Below are 14,418 nucleotides of genomic sequence, written 5' to 3'. Positions count from 1 at the left end.
TCCAGTCAACTAGGTTATATGATCTTTCTTTACTATTTTTACATAGAATAAATCCATGAAAAAAAAAAAAAAAAGCTTTGACCACAAATTAAAGCTACAATTTTCCATCTGATAGACGCCACAAAAAAAAATGTTATCTGCTTTATGCTTCTGTGCTTTCATATTTACTGGTTTGGCCTTTCAGTTGAATGCCAATGGAAGAATTGTTTATTCATGATATGTTCATGTTGTTTTCACTGCAGATGATATGTTCATGTTGTTTTCTCTATGTAATGAGACACTTGAAGATGATTTCTTTTACGGTAGGTGAATCTTTGACTGTATCTGATAATGTCACAACACTTGTACCTTTGAAGACATTGAGGCACACCCTTCCTCTTGCAGGAGCCTATTTGCTTTACATGGTAAGTATTTTGCAATGTTGAAGACATTCCTCTTGGGTACATTAGAAGTACAGCATTTGTCAATTGTTATTAATGTCTATTATTCCTCAATTTCTACTTGAAAGCTAGCCACTATGGAGTCTGTCCGTGGAGTAAATGTTCCCATGTACACCACCCTCAGGCGGACTACTGTGGTATTTACAATGGTTGTGGAGTATATTCTAGCTGGGCAGAAGTACACATCTTCTATTGTTGGAAGGTAAATAGCTGTTTTGTACAGCTGTTTTCAATTATTGTTGGTAATTAAAAGATGAGTTGTAGCTGCTGTTTTGTACAGCTGTTTTCAATTATTGTTGGTAATTAAAAGATGAGTTGTAGCTGCTGTTTTGAGTACAAATCACGCGTTAATGTCTTTGTGAAGGCTACATCACAATTATTTAACTGCATAAGCCACTTTACTTGATTATCAAGGGTAGCCCAGCATAATCTGTAAATATTCTGTTGGAATTATATGCTATTAAAATATTTAATTGATCAGGTAAAATGCTAAATTTGAAGATGACTAAAGAAAGACATATGATCAGGAGATGTGATGACCGGTTCCACATTTGATTTATTAACATCCTCTTGTTAAATGATTGTTCAAAGTTAGTGGGGCATAAAATAAATAAAAATATATATATAAACCATATATATTTTTTATATGGTTTAAAAATATATATATATATATATAAAACCAATAAAATTGTGAAATGTTAGATAAAAAAGAAAGTATTTGGGCAAGCAAATATTATTGGGACTACATTTATCAGAGAGTGGGAAAGATGTTAGCTGCATTCACATATCATGAGTAGTACCTGCACAGTTCATGATGCCAGAATTGGATCAGTCTTGTGCAGAGTGCAGACAAATTCTGTATGACCCCCCCCCCCCACCTCTCTTCCACTTTCCCTTTTCTATTTGCTATTATTTGTATTCCAACTTTTCAGGCCTCTGGCTAGACAGGTGTCAATTTTGTGACCATGGCAGCATGGTGTTATATAAAATATTTGGTCACCTTGTGTTAGTAGACATTTACTAGAATTCCCAAGTTCCTAATTCCCTCAATTAACTGAAAAAATTTAAGGGTGTTATCAGTGTTGCATTGATCGTTCTTGGTGCTTTTATTGCGGGAGCTCGGGACTTATCATTTGATGCCTATGGCTATGCTGTTGTTTTCTTGTCCAACATCACTACAGCAATATATCTGGCAACCATAGCCCGTATTGGTAGTACTATAACCTTTCTCTCTCTCTCTCTCTCTCTTGGAAATCTTCAAATGGCATTTCTCTTCACAAGTGTAGCATCTTTCTTGAGTATTCACTATTATTTTCATTTTTTGCAGGGAAATCCAGTGGCCTGAATAGCTTTGGCCTTATGTGGTGCAATGGTAAGCTAATAGTTCCTAACCTGAATTTGCCATTTGTTTCAATTCTATCAGTGACACAAAATTATTTTGCTTTTCAATAACAGGAATCTTGTGTGGACCAATTCTGCTGTTTTGGACATTTATTCGGGGTGACTTAGAGATGACAATTAATTTCCCATATATGTTTTCTCCTGGGTTTTTGGTAATTTTTCTCATCAGCAGAAGGTCTTCAATGTTATATATATAAACTTCATGCTAGGAAAACTATCTTAAGTCTCAATGTTTAATGTCATAAGCGTTTTAAGATTTTACTGTGGTTATTGTATATTCAATGTTTATGCCAATGTTAATCACTATGATACTTATTTGTGCCGTTTCCTTTTTGGTAGATTTTGACAATTTTGATGCATTATGTTTTCTTTTTCTTTGGGCAGGCCGTGTTGTTTTGTTCATGTGTACTGGCGTTCTTCTTGAACTACAGTATATTTTTGAACACGACTCTCAATTCAGCACTGACCCAGACAATTTGTGGTAATCTGAAGGTTTGTTTACCAGCTTCCCTCTGCATCTTGCAATTAAACTGTTTTGCAGCTTAATGTATTAAGTGCTTTATGGTACTGTTACCTTCACTGGTGCATTAGTAATTTTTAAACTGTTTGTACTGCCCAAGACTGTCTTGGGAGGGTCCAACATAGCAAATGTGTCAAAAGATTGTGATGTATCTGATTATCTTACTCATACACGGCAATTTCAGTTTTTTACAGCTTTTATTGTTATGCTGTTAATATATATTACTTGACATACTTGTGGACATTATTTCTATTTATGTACAGCTTGTATTGTTTGCTTTTCTGAAATTTGCTGGTTTTTGGGTTCTCATAGGATCTTTTTACCATTGGGTTTGGCTGGATTCTTTTTGGTGGGCTTCCATTTGATATTGTGAGTGCCAATTATTCTCTTAATTAAAATGCTCTCATTCATATGCACATTATGATAAATATTTCATTGTTTCCCATAATTGCTTTTCTGATAGAATCTGATGTTATGATGCGTTCTGTTTGCAGTTCAATGTTATTGGGCAACTTCTCGGTTTTATTGGCTCTGGTTTGTATGCCTACTATAAGCTCATTGGGAAGTAAATTCTTAACTGTTTCATGGCTATTTTTCTTCATTGGAGAAAATGAGTTGTTGCTTTATTGTGTTCCTCCAATTCTGGTTTAATGATCAAGGGGTTCTTGGAAAGTGAGATATACTGGTATCAAGTCAGATTTTGCTGATGGGTGGGTGTTGGAAAAGAAAGGCAATTTAGCGTATAGTGGCAACCCCTTTTGCTAATTTGATGTGTCTGAGTTTACACATTGTATATGATGATTCTCAATTAATCCCGCTTCCTGGGTCTGTTATTTTGATCCCTGTAACATCAAATTGGCAGAAAGTTTTGAAGATTTTGGTGGTTAATATATGAGTCTGACTACAAATTGTACTAAATTAGATGATACTTCCAGTATAATCAAATTTAATATTGTGTACCATCCAAGCTGGATTCATTGTAGTTAAAGCATTAATGTTCTTAACTTCTTATAACTTCCTATAACAGCATGCGTGGAATACAATACTTGGTCTAAGAACAATGAGAATATCAATTCTCTTATTGCCAAACTCAGAGATCAGCTTTCTATTTTGTTACAGGTTGGAGTTAATGTTTTCTTATCTATGTTCGAGTCTTTGTCTAGCTGCCAAAATGCAGTTTGGTACTAAAAGAAGAACACCAGTCCATATGGCTCACACTCAACATTGTGGTTGAACTAATTCAGTTTTTTTACTCAACTAATTGAAATCAACAACTATGACGACAAGAATTTGATAATAACAATGCCAAATTTGGCAAGGGTTATCAACCTGGTGTCCTATTATTGAAGGAAAAAAAAAAATTGTTCTGGCATGTTTTTTTGCTTAATAATCTTCTGGCTTAAAGCTTCATGCAAATTCCTTCCATTAACGATTAACCATCGATGAAGGAATGGCGCATGGAGAATCAAGATAAATTGATTTGATTCAACCCAATTGTTTTGTTGGAACGTACAATACAAATGGAAAATCATGAATATTTTAAATATAGGGCAAGAGTTGGGTATGTGTTGAGTTGTGTACACGTGACAATTATTTAACAAGTGTCTAAATACCAACAAGTTCAATGCACAAGAAAACTAAACCCAAGTCAGTTTGTTTATACATACATACATGAAAATATCAAGCCCATTAAATGATATTTGCAAAAAAAAAAAATGTTGAGACAAAAATCAAAAAGGAAATATGTAGTATAGCATGTATAATGATTAGATTTGTTCATTTAATTCTTTTTTTTTTTCAATTTATTTTATTATCAAAATTCTTGTCCAATGATAACAGAATACTAAATATTAAAATTGATCTAAAACAACAAAATCAACCTTTCCTACAACTATCCTAAGTTTGAGTTTATGGATGCCTGTTACTTTTATATAGACCCATCACTCATCGTCTATCAGATGGAAAATTGTAGCTTTAATTTGTGGTCAAAGCTTTTTTTTTTTTTTTTCATGGATTTATTCTATGTAAAAATAGTAAAGAAAGATCATATAACCTAGTTGACTGGAAATTAAGTTGACTAAGCTATGACACTGACAAACTTTGAAAAAAAAAAATTTAAGATTATTTGGTGAAAATTCCTCAAATAACCTTATTTTCGTAACCATATCAGAAATCCATTGTTTGGATAAATAAAAATAAAAAAGGTGCGAACTGCCAAATGTGGCAATATGTGCGCCACATTTCCTAAATTATCTCCTGTACCCAAAACAGAATTGGAGAATTTGCGCGCGAAACGGTTACCCCTTCAAACTTCTCATATTCTAACTGTTTTCCCCGCCAAAACCCCCCCCCAAAAGTAAATTCTTTCTTTCTCTCTCTAAAAAAGAGTTGAAAACAAAACAAGGAATCTCTCCGACACAAGCTCCGTTACAGTGAGTCTCAAATCAATAAAGCGAAAATCCTAACCCTAACTTCTTCTCTTACCAACTTCAATGCGTGTTCTTCTCTCCTAAGAATCTCTCAATCTCTCTCTCTCTCTATAAGACTATGGATTGTTGAGAGAGGCTTGGTGCGAGTGGAAGCGATGGTTGATAACAGGTTGTGGATCGAGGACGAGGACGAAGACGACGAAGAAGAAGACGGCGGCGGTTTCAGCTCGAAGCCTAGGGTTTCGGTGGAGAGGAATCGGCGGTCTCTGAAGTTGTCCTTCTCGTTCATAGCCGATGGACTTTCTCCCAAGTCTAAATCTCTGTATACGAAGCTTCCCTCTCAGCCTCTCAACCTCTCTGTCCTCAAATTGGACGGCTCTTCCTTCAGTAATTCTCTCTTTTTCTTCTATGAGGTTGTTTGGTTACCGAGAAAATCGATGAGTGTGGAAAATGTGCTTTTTTTGGTTTCTAAATTTGGAATAAACTCACAATAACTACATATCAAGTAAANTAACCTTATAACTTCCTATAACAGCATGCGTGGAATACAATACTTGGTCTAAGAACAATGAGAATATCAATTCTCTTATTGCAAACTCAGAGATCAGCTTTCTATTTTGTTACAGGTTGGAGTTAATGTTTTCTTATCTATGTTCGAGTCTTTGTCTAGCTGCCAAAATGCAGTTTGGTACTAAAAGAAGAACACCAGTCCATATGGCTCACACTCAACATTGTGGTTGAACTAATTCAGTTTTTTTACTCAACTAATTGAAATCAACAACTATGACGACAAGAATTTGATAATAACAATGCCAAATTTGGCAAGGGTTATCAACCTGGTGTCCTATTATTGAAGGAAAAAAAAAAATTGTTCTGGCATGTTTTTTTGCTTAATAATCTTCTGGCTTAAAGCTTCATGCAAATTCCTTCCATTAACGATTAACCATCGATGAAGGAATGGCGCATGGAGAATCAAGATAAATTGATTTGATTCAACCCAATTGTTTTGTTGGAACGTACAATACAAATGGAAAATCATGAATATTTTAAATATAGGGCAAGAGTTGGGTATGTGTTGAGTTGTGTACACGTGACAATTATTTAACAAGTGTCTAAATACCAACAAGTTCAATGCACAAGAAAACTAAACCCAAGTCAGTTTGTTTATACATACATACATGAAAATATCAAGCCCATTAAATGATATTTGCAAAAAAAAAAAATGTTGAGACAAAAATCAAAAAGGAAATATGTAGTATAGCATGTATAATGATTAGATTTGTTCATTTAATTCTTTTTTTTTTTCAATTTATTTTATTATCAAAATTCTTGTCCAATGATAACAGAATACTAAATATTAAAATTGATCTAAAACAACAAAATCAACCTTTCCTACAACTATCCTAAGTTTGAGTTTATGGATGCCTGTTACTTTTATATAGACCCATCACTCACGGGGGGGGGGGGTGGGGGGAGAGGAAAAAAAGCATACTGATAACAACCAGAAACAGAAAAAATGCAGTAAAAACGTATCAATACTCAAGAGCTTCAAAGTTTTTATTATAGCCCAGACTTGCAGCATTAGCAGTGCAAATCAGCACATTCATTAGTCGGGTGAGCATTCATAAAGCTTTGGAGGGAACGGAGGGAATCAAAGTTGGCAGAGAAGATGACGAACCATGAAAATCTTTGAGGACTGCATCATTCTTTATGGCAAGATTTCGAATAGTGGCTCAATGAGTCAAGATAAGCAAACTAGTGGGATGTCTAAACAAACTAGCAGCCTAAACACTCAGAGTACATGACAGAGTTTATTAAGTATGAAGTCCATAAAGAAATAAAATTAAAAATTTATTCCAAAAGAAAAAAAGGCTTGTAAGACTTAGGAAACTTCAGAAACAATGTTCCTTTTCATTAGTCATACCCATGCAATAAATAAAGACTAATGATTGCAAGAAAACGAATATACCTGAAAGAGTGTGATGACATTTGCAGATGGGAAGCTATAGGATGAAAGAGCAGCTTTGTTGAACAATATCAAGAGCACTGCAGAGCATATGGGAAGAAAATTAAAAGTCAAGTGTAACATTAGATGGGTCTCAGAAAATTTTCAATGTTGGATATTCATGATATCATATTGTTAAAATAAGCAAAATCTATTACTAGAGGATTAAACCTAATGGCTTTTCCATACATCCAAATTTCCTTCACCAAGTATAACTGAACAGGGACTCCAGGCTCTTCTTACTCCAAACTAAAAGCTCTCTCTCTCTCTTATCAAATATAATTGAAAGGGACTCAAGACTCTTCTTACATGAGTGGGAAACCAACATATATGAGTGCACTATAATTTTTATTTTTATAAGAGTAACACTTTTATTGAAATCAAAAAATAGTCCACATACTCAGGATGTGTACGCAGTATACAAATCTAAACAGTAAATGAACAAGAATCAAGCATCAGCACACGAACTTAAGCTTATTCTACTCAAATCTTTATTTGAGAGGATGAATGCAGCCAATCTATGCTCCTTTGATGCTAATCTTGAGATAAGTAACTTAACTTTAATAATGAAAAAAAGTAACCCAAGCACACAGGGTATACTATGGGTACAACACAATCAAGCTCTTAAGTTACAATGATCAATCAGATCTAAAACAGAAGTAAAAGAAAATGAGCCCAAAGCTAGAATACAAACAAACAAAGATTTAAAGAAAAACAACTTAAAATCATGAGTAGTCTGCTCACAGCCCTCAAAACTTCTAAAATTTTGTTCCTGCCAAATATACTACATTAAACAATGTGGCACTACATTTCAAATGGTGATGTTCTGATGATGGTCAAACTGACCCTATCAAGAAGCTAGCATATCCAGAACTCACTGCGGCATAACCCATTGGACACAAACAATTTAAATACCATATTTCACAACTCAACAGCTATAAGGCAGTGAAGAAGTGAATGGTCCATCGTCCCCCCACTACATTTACACATAAAATCAATCTAACACAATAATTGGTCTCTTCTGTAAATTATCAATAATCAAAATCCTCCCTAAAGCAGCAGTCCATGAAAAGAGAGTGCCTCTAGGTAATACCTCTGATCTCCAAATAATTTTCCAAGGAAAATACATACTGGTAGTAGTACCCTTTAACTTCAAAGCTCCAACCCTTCAATAGCTTCTTCCTTCTTCTTCTTCCTCTTCTTTTTCTTTTTTGGTGAGAAGTTTACCCTTGCTAGCTTCCATCAAAGTTTTTCTTCCTCACTCCCCCTCAAAGAAGTAGAATAAATGAGATCCACAAAAAATCGATGAAGGCTCCAACTCCCCATTCTACACTGAACGTGAGAAATGTAGATCCTAGTGAAGAACACCATTATAAAACTATGTAAGATTCACAAAAGAGGAGTCCCTGTAACAACTGATTCCAAATAATTCCGGTTAGGCCTAGGCCTTTAGTGAACAATCATCACACCACAAATCGTGCCAAAACTTCATTCTAGTTCTATCTCCCACCTCATATTGAAGATACCAAGAAAAAGTCACCCACTCCTGTCTTATAGAATTCCAAACACTAACACTGAAGGGACCCAGCACCACTTTAGTACACCAACCTCCTCATGAACTCCCATACTTGACCCTATCAGCCTCCTCCAAAGTAGCTCTATCTCAGTACCATATCTCCACAGTCACTTCCCTAATAGAGCTTGATTAAATCTTCTCAAATTTTGGACACCTAAACCCCCATCCTCAATAGGTGCACATCTGAATCTAGTTCACCAAGTGGAACTTGGGCTTCTGATCTAAACCACTTCATAAGAATTCTCTCTATAAATTCTCAATACAGGTGCACTATAATTAATTGACATTTCCTTAGTAAGTTGTCAATTGTTTTAGTATTTGGATTAGTATAGTATTAAAGATTATGATATTACGTGGTGTTAAGGACGACTGACTAAACACAACGTATAGACTCATGGATCATGTGCAATCCAGATTATGAGGCTAAATTGGTAGGACAAAGCTAGTTACAAATGTAGCAGGCTACCAGTGGAAACAAAATTCTAGACAACTATAATTATGAATATTGATAAATTTTCCATGAGACATACTCTCAAGAAGTGTTCTATGTTAATTTCTGGTGCTAAATACTTCAGAAAATTTTAAGAAAGGTTTTGAAGCACCAAGTGCAGTGAGTTGAGGTGGGAAACTTTTTAAAAAAACTCAAAGCAACACTTTCAAAGGAGTTTCCATGTGCACAACACCGAAACACAAGGAGCGTGTGATGCTTGTGGGGAAATGTATTCAAGGAAATATGCAGCAAAATCCCAGCTGAGAACAAATAAGCTGGGCTTATGATGCAGGGAGTTTCAAGTAGCTACATCCTAAACCTCTTGTAACTAATTAGTTAGTTAGTTAGATGACTGCTTAAACATTGGCCAATAGGATTTAGAAACTTGTCAACCATCTAGAAGGCTGCCAGTACCAAACAGCCAGTGTAAGTACCACATTGTAGATACTTTGTAACCAGTTTTGTTTGTTAATGAAAATACTTAGCCTTGAGTGCCATTTTATAGAACTGAGTGTTCTTTGCAGAGGTGCTATCCACCTATAAGTTCCTCTAAGAAACTCACATTCTTATTCATCAAACAAGCCTAAACAACCACCCTACTTAGCTTGCATCAGCTTATCTCTCAATGGCAAAATGTCAATAACACAAGCACACGTAGCTTCCAACACAAGAAAGGGAATAACAAAAAGGATCATTATTTGTGACTTAAGTGTGAAAAATCAGCATCATGAACATAATAACTAATGTGATGTTGATTATGCCATTGACCCACGGATGTTGATCGAACGAGATGATATGGGCTGCCAGTACTACTCATAGATTAATAGCAGTTAGAGAACAAACAAATAATACCCACAATGTGAGTACCAAATGGAAATGAGAACCTCGAACACTATTTTAGAAAATTTTATTTTCTCCCATTCCAAAGAATTCCACCTATGTTTGTGCTTATTGTCATATATTTTATTCAAAACTGGTCCCAAGCCCGGGAAAAGGAGGCGGGTCGCCGTAAGTTGACGGCCAGCATAAAATTTAGTCACTCTAATATGAATGGATCCACTACAAATACTCGTTGTGGCGTTGTTGCTGTTGTTGTTGTTGTTGTTGTTGTATTCCTAATAGTCCTTGACATGGCCAGGTGAATTCAAGCATATGAAAATATAGCATAAACTAAACCCAAGTGCCCAATCATGGATACTCAACATGACATGTAGAAGTGCAATTTCTCACAGAATTTCGCACATCCAAGTCTATCTTAACGCAGATTCAGATGGACAAAAAGGCAGCCAAATTCGAGATAGAATTAAATACAGTTATAAGCCAACATAGAAATTTCGTAAACAAACAAAATCTAAAATCAAAATTTGAAGAACCGTAATACTATAAATTGAGAATTGAAAAAGACATACAAATGTAGTAATAATTATCAAGATCGTACTGATAATTTTTACCTGCGCAAGACATGTAGGAGATTGCCGCATAGGCTCCTCGTTTGGTCATGGCAGAACCTTTGAAAAGCTTCTCTTCGCCTCTGAGAGGTTTGTCTCTGTCTTCGCCTCCCGGAGGATCGGATATCGGCAACATCGGATTCGATGAGCTCGACGCCTTCAAAGACATCTCTCTCTCAAATTCTCAATGTTCTTCGCGAAATGGAGGTGTTCTTCTTCGCCTACGAAATTTCCACCTTATTTCAAAGCTCTGGCTCGGAACATCCGTCAAAGTCAACGTCTTTCCAATGCGGTGCGTTTAGTGCTCCTATGAGTCAGTCCTGGCAGTCGAATCCAATTGGGTTCAGGTCAGAAACGGTAATCCTACACGTATTGTATAAATACAGATCGGGTCAATCCGGCTGGGCGACCCAATCAGGTTCGTGCGGACTAGTATTTTTTTCAAATGTGCAAAATAATAAAAGTTGAATGATACGAAAATTCTAAGAGGATATTTGGTTTGAGAAAAAAGTAGGTATTTTTTGTTGAGATCCACCACTAAAAAACTGGTTTAATTTGAAAATTTGTTATCAGTTTTCATTTTCAATATCTAAAAAAGTGGGTTTAAATACTAAAAACAAAAATGCATTTTGTTCGTATTCTTTTTTAGTGGAAATGGATGCAATGATATTTTTGTTAAAAAATAAAAAATAAAATTGTGGGTCTCAGATGATGGGATTTGATGAAATTTATTTGAATTGATGGGTTTTCCGGTGAAGATATAGGCTGGGTTTTGGTTTTGGTTTTGGTTTTGGTTTTTTTTTTTGGTGTGGATTACAACTTGTGACGTGAAGATCTAGGTTGGGTATTGGCTTACAAGTTACAATGGTTATTTTTGTGGGTTTTGGTTTTGGTCTATTTTTGGAGTTGTGGTTGGGTTTCGATGGATTATGAAGATTTGGGGTTGTGGTTGGGTTTGACGAAGGAGATGAATGTGTTTCTTGCGGGTGATAAGGTGATCATTGGTTTTGTAAGATAATAATAGGACAAAACAAAAACTATATCAAATTGGTGCCAAATAGAAAATGAGTTGGAAAAAAGAAAAAAGAAAAAAAAATGAGTGCATGATTTGAGAAGAGAAAATGAATGCAAACCCTTAGGGTTCGTTTGGTTGGGTGGATTTTATGAGGGATGGAAAAAGGAGGAGAGAAAATGAGAAATGAGAAACTGGAGTGTTTGGTTGGAGAAGAAAATTGAGTGAAAAACTGGTGGGACATAGGTGTTTTTTCCATAGGTCCACCAAAATACTATCTCCCTAATTAGGGGAAAAAACTAGAGAGAAAATGAAACACACTTGAGAAAGACCAAAATATTCATAGGCTGTATAGCGTGCACAACGTTCTCCATTTGCTTTTGTATTTCCTTTCCTCTTTTAACCACTCGATTCTTCTATTTTGCCTTTTTCTATTACTTTTCATTCATTTGTTTTTTTTCTTCTCTCTCTTCTTTTGTTTTTCTTGTGTTCATCCTGACGAGGTAAATAAGCACTGATGAAGCCATCTATGAGAATGATCGTCCTCATACGGACGAGAACGTCCCCAGGACGAGCAGCGCAGAAGGCCACGGTACTGACGAGGAAATTCAGTCCCTTTAATGCAATCAACTGAACAGTTACACTTCCAACTGTACGAACCGTTTGGAGACATTGATGCCTCATTACACAGTCTTGAAGCGTTACCCAATGGAGCATTAAGACCTCCATAACTCCTCCAACGGCTAGGGACAATGAGAACAGATATAAAACCCATACACTCCCACGAAGGAAAGAGACAAGTAAGAAAGAATACTGTTTATTTTGCTCTTTTTGTTCATTTTACTTTCCTCACAAAGAAGACCCTATATTCTAACTTTGGCATCAGAGGCGTTGTGGCAGGCACCACACCGGTGTGCACAAAAGGGAAGGAGGAGGGATTCGCTCCGTCCGACGAACATCACTGACAAGTTTACACTTATCAGTTTGGCGTCGTCTGTGGGAACGACATTGTTTTCGTGTTCAGACTCGAAATAGTGGTTCCCTATTCTTGTTCTTTTCAAGATGGAGTCTAATCAAGACGCTGCAACCCTGGCTCAGCAAGTTCAAACCCTTGCAGCCACCGTTGAAGAACTAACTAAGCAAAACCAAGAATTGAGATCACGGCTTCAGCAAGAGGACAATCGTTCTAAGGGAAATCAGGAAGATGAGGGGGATAGCAACAGAAGAAGTGACCATCGAAGGCTTAACACTCCCGTCGAGCAAAATTCAGATATTCTTCGGGAGATGAGGAAGGAGATGGACAAGCTAAGAAATGCCATCAAAGAGAAAACAGAGCGGAGTGTGGATCGGATGGTCCGGGCAACGGATTCACCATTCACAACAGCGGTTCTCGACTGCCCAGTGCCGTCGAAATTTCGGTTACCTCAGCTCGAGCCCTTCGACGGGCTGAAGGACCCGAACATCAAACACTTGAAGAAGTACCATCAATAGATGTAATGAAAAGACATGTCCATCAGTTATAATCAATATAGAAATTATTCAGCCAATATTTATGTGTGAACATGCCCGGGGAAACTTACAAAAGCCAAAAATGTGGCCAAGTAACAAGATTCCGCCTAGACGGATGTAAGTTACCGACGAATATAACTTAGTAATTAAAAAGCCAAAAAAGGCTAATTGACAAGATTCCGCCTAGACGGATGTAAGTCAATGACAAAGATCACTGAGTGATTAAAAAGCCAAAAAAGGCTAATTGACAAGATTCGCCTAGACGGATGTAAGTCAATAACGAAGATCACTGAGTGATTAAAAAGCCGAAGAAGGCCAATTGACAAGATTCCGCCTAGACGGATGTAAGTCAATGACGAAAATAACTTCGTGATTAAAAAGCCGAAGAAGGTTAGTTGACAAAATTCCGCCTAGACGGATGTAAGTCAATGACGAAGATTACTTAGTGATTAAAAAGACTAAGCGACGAAATTCTGCCTAGACGGATGTAAGTCACCCACGAAGATCACTAAAGAACAGAAACGGCTAAGTGATAAAAAACCTGCCTAGGCGAAGACAAATTACAAACATGCATCAAACAAAAGGGAACGGGCAATCATAAGTATGGGTAAGAAATAAGATTAAAATTCAGAGGCTAAAAAAGGCCCATTGTTTCTACAACTAAAAGCCCATAAATGCTGGGCTAAAGATACTGTTCCCAAAATAAAAAGATTGTTTGGCAAATAGATTTACAAAAATAAAAAAGCCCAAAACACAACGGGCACCACAACAGAAAGAAATTTTTAAAGGGATTTTTTCTAAGTCTCAAACTCGTCCAGTCGCATCATCAGCAGGGGCATCCTCAGTGCGGGCAGCGTCGTCAGGAGCGTCAGCTGGAGCCTCAGCCTCAGTGGCAGATGATTGAACCACCTCGTCAGCAGCCATCTCTTGATCCACCTCCTCCAGATCAAGTGCCTCCATGTTTACTCCCGAAGGGTGTTTAACGAGATATCTCCTTAAAAGCTCGAAACCCTTGAAGTACCAACTGAAGAGCACAGTGTTGTACTCGTCAGTGGTTTGGAAGGCTGCCACTGATCTCACAGCGATTGTTTTGAGGCTCTCTTTGGCAGCCACGATCTGATCATCCTTCTCGACGTTCAGCTGACGCTCCACCCTAAGGTCGTCAGAAAGTTTCTTGGCCTGCTCCCTCAGAGTATTCGCTGTGCCCATCGACTCGATAAGGTCCTTCTTTAGGCCCGAGTTTTCTACCTCCAGTGCCTCCACCCTAGAAGTCAGGGATGCCACCTTAGCCTCCTGGACGAGGTATTCAGAGGAAAATGAAGACTCTCCCCCAGCACCTGCAAAAGAGTTAGAATTTTTCTCAAAAAAAAAAAAAAAAATGACGAAGCACCTGGATGATTTTATGGACGTGGCCAGCAGCTACCCCACCGAGGGGGACACCAGATAAGGCCTTTAAATCGGCAGCAGTCACCAACTCATGGGCTCGATCCACCGCCATTTTCTCGTCATTCCATATGGTTGACTGACGAGAATCAGCCTTCTCTTTCTCTTTCCCTTTGTCAGAGAGACGTGGCCTCTTCGAAGCAGG

The 14,418-nt window shown here is 37.0% G+C and overlaps 1 protein-coding gene across 2 annotated transcripts; it reads left to right on the top strand.

The window, feature by feature from the left end:
* The first annotated feature begins 165 nt into the window (after positions 1-165).
* LOC111986615 (UDP-N-acetylglucosamine transporter UGNT1) lies at positions 166-3,323 on the top strand. 2 transcript variants are annotated; one of them, XM_024018289.2, is made up of 8 exons: positions 166-404; positions 509-642; positions 1,521-1,651; positions 1,768-1,812; positions 1,896-1,993; positions 2,226-2,333; positions 2,674-2,730; positions 2,856-3,323. In XM_024018289.2, the coding sequence occupies exons 1-8, from the start codon at positions 189-191 to the stop codon at positions 2,928-2,930; spliced, it is 864 nt and encodes a 287-aa protein (XP_023874057.2). In that variant the 5' UTR covers positions 166-188; the 3' UTR covers positions 2,931-3,323. The 2 variants fall into 2 exon arrangements, with proteins under 2 accessions (XP_023874057.2, XP_065617302.1); XM_065761230.1 differs by having other exon boundaries at positions 279-404; positions 513-642.
* The last annotated feature ends 11,095 nt before the right edge of the window (positions 3,324-14,418 follow it).

Source organism: Quercus suber, unplaced genomic scaffold (assembly GCF_002906115.3).
Source record: "Quercus suber isolate HL8 unplaced genomic scaffold, Cork oak 2.0 scaffold_402, whole genome shotgun sequence".
Lineage (NCBI taxonomy): Eukaryota > Viridiplantae > Streptophyta > Magnoliopsida > Fagales > Fagaceae > Quercus > Quercus suber.
Note: the sequence above shows the minus strand (reverse complement) of the source record. Positions and strands in the feature narration are given on the sequence as shown.

Excerpts from the sequence above, each read along its gene's own strand:
- LOC111986615 (XM_024018289.2), top strand. The coding sequence starts at position 189 with ATGCCAATGGAAGAATTGTTTATTCATGATATGTTCATGTTGTTTTCA. Across the intron at positions 1,813-1,895 it reads TGGCCTTATGTGGTGCAATG|GAATCTTGTGTGGACCAATT; the intron begins GTAAGCTAATAG and ends TTTCAATAACAG. Across the intron at positions 2,334-2,673 it reads CAATTTGTGGTAATCTGAAG|GATCTTTTTACCATTGGGTT; the intron begins GTTTGTTTACCA and ends GGGTTCTCATAG.